The 7279-nt window shown below is 37.7% G+C and overlaps 1 protein-coding gene across 1 annotated transcript in view; it reads right to left on the bottom strand.

The window, feature by feature from the left end:
- Window positions 1-527: 527 nt before the first annotated feature.
- The window catches only part of ELOVL4 (ELOVL fatty acid elongase 4), a 31247-nt gene continuing 24495 nt past the window's right edge, over window positions 528-7279 (bottom strand). Inside the window, exons 4-6 of the mRNA XM_069851315.1 lie at window positions 4223-4394; window positions 1831-1958; window positions 528-1334 (exon numbers count right to left, since the gene is read on the bottom strand). Coding sequence (XP_069707416.1) covers window positions 1059-1334; window positions 1831-1958; window positions 4223-4394 — 576 coding nt within the window. The 3' untranslated portion in view covers window positions 528-1058. The remainder of the gene's footprint in view (window positions 1335-1830; window positions 1959-4222; window positions 4395-7279) is intronic.

The raw sequence follows: 7279 nt of genomic DNA, 5'->3' as shown, positions 1-7279 counted from the left end.
TTTTAACTGAATTCTCTCTCCCAATAAAGGGACAGTCTCATAGTTAGAGCATGACTACTCATACACACAGCATTTCTAAATGGAATTACATATTGTTGTCTTCTCTCCACCATAATATTATCTTACCATTTTCAGTATCAGTCAGCACCACAGGTTTATTGCAGGTCATGGACAAGTAGCAGCCCTACTTTAACTACCTGCTTCAGACAATGTGTTGTTTCATATTTATACATTCTTAAAATGTTTTCTTCACTTAGCCTTACTAGAAGTACCACTCCAAAATTTAGGTTTACATTGAAAAAAGTTATTGATGCCTTAACCAAAAAATGACCCCCAAAATCCCTTTTACTCCCAAAGGAAATCATGTTTTCTCCTAGATTAGTGTTAACAGATATTTATATTTGAGGCTCCATATTTCAGAAACCAGTTATTTAATGCTCAATATTCTTTTCAGCAGATGAAGAGGTAGGTATATTTCCACGCAAGAGAAAAACGAAACAAAACAAAACAACTGTAACAGACACTCATTTAAATCAAGTAATGTCTGAAAAGTGAAACACTGTTCTGACAGCACATAAATATAATGTGTCTGAAGATACTTTCCAAGGAGGACAAGAAAAGTTGCGCATTCTGATTAGATAATAAGTCATAATTTGAAATTTAATAAATTTCTGGAAAGAAAACACAAATATTCAAACGCTACTTCCTTCCCCTCCCTCCCCCAAAGAAATGGGGTGCCAGCAAAGCTACCTGTATCAATGGTAGTATTAACTTTTGGACTGCTAAGCACAGAGTCAATTCTAATTCTTCCTTATATTCACCAACACCAGCAGTCTACAAGTTTACACAGAGACCATAATGCATGATAATTACATAATTACAACAGAAATTCAACTTTAGAGGTGTTCTTAAAACAATCTTCATAAATAATGAAAATATCTGTGTTCTAGCTCTTCAGTAACCTAAGGTTAATTGGTACAGATAGTGGTTTTTTTCTTCCTCTTATAAACCAAACTGGAGGTTCCTCACTGCCAACAATGGTTAAGGCCTGGATCAAGTTATTCTCCTTTTGCTTTTCCCTTTTTCTGCTTTTTTCCGTTTTCCACCACTGCATTATTTTCTGGTTTGCTTACTCCATTTGCAACAGCACCATTTGCTATTTTGCCATTCTTTACAGGTTCCTTGGGCAGCTTATATGTCCGATAGTAGAAGTTACCAAACAGGAGAATGAAGGTGACAGCATAGAAAATTACACCCCAGTGCATCCATTTAGGGAAAGGACAATCAATATAAATAGACATAGCTGTGTGGCCAATAGTCACATGGAACTGCACCTGAAAGACAGAAAATATAGAATCGAAAAGGTCAGGCTGTATTCTGTAGGTCTGACTACATCAGTGAATACTGATGTGTTATGTTATGAAAACTGCTAAATTGGGAGATGGTAGGGAAGCTCTGTTTGGCTGTCACATCAAGCATGTGCATGTTTGAACAGGGACATCAAATTTATTGCATCAATTTTTCAGAAACGGAAAAATGAGAAGACATCCATAGATCTGTATTTTCTCTACTTTTTGAACAAGTTTTTGCAATTCAGTTGAAACAACCAGTGAAGTCGTATTAGACTTTACTAATACAACTCTTATCCGTGCTGTGCATTTTTTGAGATATGAAATAAAGAATTCTATCTCCCAGAAGTATTTTAACTGGAGCTGTGCGAATTTGACAGCAAAGAACTTCTGGAAGGAGCAGCATCTATTCCAAAGCTTTCCAAATGCAAATCCACTTAGAAATAATACCTTCTGAAATAAAGGGAGAAATTTTACTTACCAACTGTAATATGGTCAAGTATCGTTTCCACCACAGGTACTTCTGAAATTTAGGGCCACAGGCAGCTAATCCATAGTACATGTACATAATGACATGAATAAATGCATTCATCTGAGCTCCAAAAAAAGCTGTCCAGGAACAGAAGGTAAGATTGGCATGTAATTCTGAAAAAACTAAAGAAGCCTTTTCTAGTATTCATGCGATAGTAAAAAATAGAAAGCATGGGACATGCCAGGCTTCCATCTTTGAAATATTCAATAGTATAGTCTAGACTTGACTGCCAACACGTGCTGACACAAACAGCTGCCCATGCAAGTAGCATGCTACATCTTTCATAGAACTACTCACACAAAAGCTTTTCAAAAGATCTTTGTTGAACAGACATAAATCACATATATCATAGTACAACAACAAATGTTGTTTAAGTGTAACTGTTTTGCTCAAGGATTATTAAAAGCAATATTTGACAATGTATCAAGTTCTGAATTTAAATCTTTTAAATCATATTTAAGTGGACAAGGTTCACTTCTCTGCAAGACATCAAGAAACTCATGTGGAAGTCTGATTAAAGAGGCCAAAAAATCACATAAAGCAAAACTTGGCTTATGGTTCTAAATGTTTAAGAGCATAGCCAAGTGAGTCTGTCTAAACTGGTCATCTTTAGTTTCCTTATTTAAGACTTAAGATACTCAACATTCTTACAGAATCGCTAGGTTGGAAAAGACCCCCAGGATCATCGAGTCCAACCATTCCTATCAACCAATGGCTGGACACAATGATCCTGGCGGTCTTTCTTAAATATATAAATATGTAGTATAACTTTTTCCAGAACAATTCATGCCAGAAACAAAGATAACAGTTCTCATTTCCATTAAAATATCTTTGCTCTGTCAAGATTGGCAGCCATATAACACATGGAATGGTTGGACTCGATGATCCGGTGGGTCTCTTCCAGCCTGGTTATTCTATGATTCTATGATTCTATAAACAAATTATATCTTGTTAAGATATTCTTACACTGCCAGAAGGGCTCAAAAGAGTTGCAATATATAACATCAGGGCAATACACACAACAGCTGCTGATATCAAACAGTTCAGGTGCTCACGTGGTCTAGACTCGGTTAGTTAAAATATGGTCTAGTTTATAATAGATCTGCCCATGTAAGCAATGTGCTATAAACTAGAAAAGAGAAGAACACAGATCTATCTACACTGATGTAGTAGCACTACATAAAAGCAAAAGAGTGATTGCTGCTTTTCCTTGTGCAGGGGCTAGAACATCAAAACCTGAAACAAATTTGAGAACAGTTACAACTGTTGTGCTGAAAACTGCAGGAATTTATCAAGAAAAGTCTGAAAAGGCAACAGGGGAAGAGGACATTTTGAGATACCAAGCGAATTTCCAAGTAAGCATCCAGTCTTCAATAAACTTACTTTATGGGTGCAGTAGCCAATCAAGATCATGAAACCTTGGTTGAGTACATGCATCCTGCAGATTACTTAGGAGAAATTCAAGCATACAAGATATCTATAGGAAATGAGAGCTTCACACACCCCCACCATGCATTAAGTATTAGCGTGGATTAAAAAAAAGCCTTAAAATATTAGTTTGTTGTGGTGTTTACTATGGATTCTTTTCAATGACTTAAGCTTACAAAGCACATCACGAGCAAACCAGGGTATTTTCCCTGTACCCTCAGCTCTGTAGCACTTATAACTTGAGAGAGACAAGGCAAAACAACGGGAATAAGGGTACAATGCAGGCAAGGGAGGAAGTACAATGGAATAAAATTCTTTGATGGGAGCTTTGGGAAGGAAGCAAGGAATAAAAAAAGGCTGATAATAAGTTATAGACTTGTCATTATGAATAGGTTTTAAAAGTTATTTGACAGATTTATTGGCTCACCTTCAAAGGAAGGTTTCAGAATTTTATACATGCCTCTTCATAAAAAAGAAAGCAAACCCCCAACTCAGATATAATGCCAATATAATGACTCCATTTACTTCATTACATTTGCACACAGATTGTGGCCCATAATTAGATTTTGCAGTTCTATATATCTGCAAAAATTAAAGTTAGGGAAGACACGTTCATCCTTCTATTTCATACAGAACAAGGATAGTTTTGAAAACAAAACTTCAGGTTGAAATTGATGCCCATGATGAAAAAAAAATTTTGCAATTCATTAGATTAGCGCTGTTATCTTTTCCTCCCCCACATTTCCCACAGAGGAAGACTGTGTGCATTACATCTACTGCTTAAGTAGCACTGAAGCAGTGCAGTCTTGTATATTACAGTGCTAAGTCTACAAAAACATTTTTCTATCGATCCCAAACAATAATAATTCTCCCTTATGTGTAGTCAAAAGGGTATGGCAGGAAGGCAACTCACCTTGTCCACCTGCAACCCACTTAATACCAATCCACCACAAGGTGAACATGGTGAAATGGTGATAGACATGAAGGAAACTGATTTGGTTAAATTTCTTTCTCAGGATGAAGAATACTGTATCCAAATATTCAATTCCTTTAGAGATATAATACCACCATAAAGCAGCAGCTATCTGCAATATAAAAAAAAAAAAAAGACAACACAGAACTATTAGTGATTCTAAGTTGAATGGAATAAAATTCTCTCCACCTACCTGCTGCAAGAGGAGACCCTCTCTTCCTTCCCCAAATCCTGGTTAATGCTGAGATGGAGCCATCAGATGTCAAATGGTATGCAAATAACAACAAAAACAGTACTCCATTCATCTATTCTGGACACAGAAGTACTATTCTGAGTCTGCTGCTCACAAATCACTACTGTAAAAAAGAACTAATGTAATTAAAAACGTTGTCATCTCGAAACAGTTTACCAGTTAAACACAAGGAGTTTGTGCCCTCATTCTCTATCCTAAGCTTTGCAGGAGAAGACTACCATATGGCTTCCAATACTAATGAGGCAACACTTTGACGTGGTCAGAACAATGAGAAAGAAATACGATAAAATATAGCTGCAAAGGTTGAAAACATATATATAATTCTTTTGGTACCACAGGCGTGTGAGTAGGAAGATACCAAATCACTTCTACAAGCCAGGTGAAGTATAGATTTCACATGCCTTAGGGCAATATCCCCCCCAGCTTCTTCTGGCCTGCTCAGCATTCCATCTGGAAACCAGCATTCCTCCAGTGGTTTTGTGCCATTCAGGGAACAGAAGAAAGACAACCACGGGAGCAACACAAGCTACAGAGATATAACCCATCTACCCAACAGGGCAGCGTTACACACTCAAAATTCTTTTTCTAATCCACCCATTACCGTAGATCTTGCCAGACATGCAACATGAAAATGGCTTCCTGATGAAAGCAGGATGTTGTTGTATTAGGTCAAGTCCAGAAGCTCTGCATAGCGATTTGCTAATACTACGATATGGGGTCAAGGTGGTGGTGGGTACATCCTTCCAGATGCCAAAACATAGCAACCAGTCTAGTTCCTGGCATCATTAAGTCATCAAGCTTGTTATGCAAGGGTGGGTGGGACCAGAACATACACCAGATGGTGACTCACATATAGAATGAGGAGGAAAAAAAAAAAAAAAAAAAGAAAAAAAAAGAGAAAAAAAAGAGAGCTGGAAATGGCACTGCCAGCAAGAAGAACAGGCAATGCCATAAAAAAAAAAGTCTATTTGTAAGAAGTTCAATTGATCTTAAAGGACTCATCTAACACCAAATGAGGCTTTTTTACCCTAACATAGTGTGAAATAACTCCACTATCCCCTTAGTCCCCAGAGCAGATAGAGGAGAAAAATTAAAAGAGCAGCAGCCCAGCCCCTCCCCTCAAATACACACGAACTGTTAGGTAAGTGAGAGAAAGGGGAATGGGGAGAATGAGCAGTAGAGAGCAATGCTAAAGACCTGCACGGTGTTTTCCTCCACCTCTCCAAACTAGCAGGAAAGGAATGCATCTCTCCTCAGAGTAAGTTTGCCGCAGCCAATAACTGGACTGGTGAACATTTTAGAAGGTATTACAGCATAAGCAAAAAAGCAGCATGGGAGCAGAAGAGTGCCGCAGATCTGCATTGCAGGCTCTGCAGTTTCCCAAAGGGACTGCACAACCTACTGTTGCCAAACTGCAGACTTCTGTGTATCCATTACTGAATACCCTTCTCCGCGATTCTACGATTTAGCTTATTGTGGGTCTCGGGAAGAGGAGGCAGATTTTGTCAACTTGTTTTGTTTTTACAAAGATACTAATACCTGTCAAAGTCTGAGAAAAGCTTGATGAAAGAAAGATGACTCCCACAGATTTTGGAGTTTCCAGACACACAGCCAAACTGCAAGAATCATCAATATATATGTTGCTCAATATCCAGTATAGTTCTAGATAGGTAGCGAGATGTTTAATAACACCCACATCAAGGCTTTGTCTCATGCTCAGAGATTAGTATACAGTCCAGCAACTTTCACATATCTTTACTAAAGCTGCATCTCTTAAATAAATTAAGATAAGCATCTTTTCATCTCCTGAGTTAACAACAAATGCTTTGGACTGTGTCCATAAAACGACAAACCAGCACTACAATACTAAGGCTCTTTGGAGGTCCTTCCGAGAAACTTTTAAGGAATTGATAGCACAGTTAAATCAAACTGTCATAAAAGCTATTATAAAGCTGCTATGCATTTTGTTAAAGAAACAGTGTAACGATGAGCCATATCTGCCAGTTTACTGTACCACATAGAGCAAAATGCAAGAGGAGAAAAATCCAACAAAAAAGCTATGTTGTTTTCCCAAGATCCTACAGATTCACTACACGCTCCTGGACAAGGAATTTAACCCACCTCCTTCCTTTCCTTTTGAATTCCACATGCCTTGCACAGAAAACAATTACAAACCATTGATCAAAAACTACTGAACTTTTGATCACATTGATTCCCAACACTTAAGAACAAAAGTAGCCTCTGTTTCTCTGCAGGATTATACCAGCTGACTTTTAGGTTTTTTTGCCCAAAAGGTGTTTCACTGTCTTCCTATCATTAAATTCTACTACCGTTTATTCTCAAACCTGACAGGTTTTGTGCACTGATCTGCCTCAGTGCTTCCAGTGACTTATGCAAGCATTCAGATCATCAGATCATTAGCTTATAGATGCAGAAAAAAGTGAAACTGTTAAGTCATTTGCCCAAGGCCATGCATGCAATCAGTGACAGAGAACAGAAATAAAGTAGAACAACAGACTGAAATGTAAGCTGTGTCAGGAGCAGATGGCTACTATTAAACTACTTCTGCAAAGCACCAGAAGTTAGGACCTAACCTTTAGCCTTTCTTTGGATTCACAACGAAAGGAAGATTTAGCTTAAAAGAGAGCATGCATTAAAAAGGCATATTACTGAAATAAAAACACTAGTCACAACGATACCTTTTCTGGCAATTTTCATGTGTCAATCTAAGTCTGTTAAAACAC

Source organism: Phaenicophaeus curvirostris, chromosome 2 (assembly GCF_032191515.1).
Source record: "Phaenicophaeus curvirostris isolate KB17595 chromosome 2, BPBGC_Pcur_1.0, whole genome shotgun sequence".
Classification (NCBI taxonomy): Eukaryota; Metazoa; Chordata; class Aves; order Cuculiformes; family Cuculidae; genus Phaenicophaeus; species Phaenicophaeus curvirostris.
Note: the sequence above shows the minus strand (reverse complement) of the source record. Positions and strands in the feature narration are given on the sequence as shown.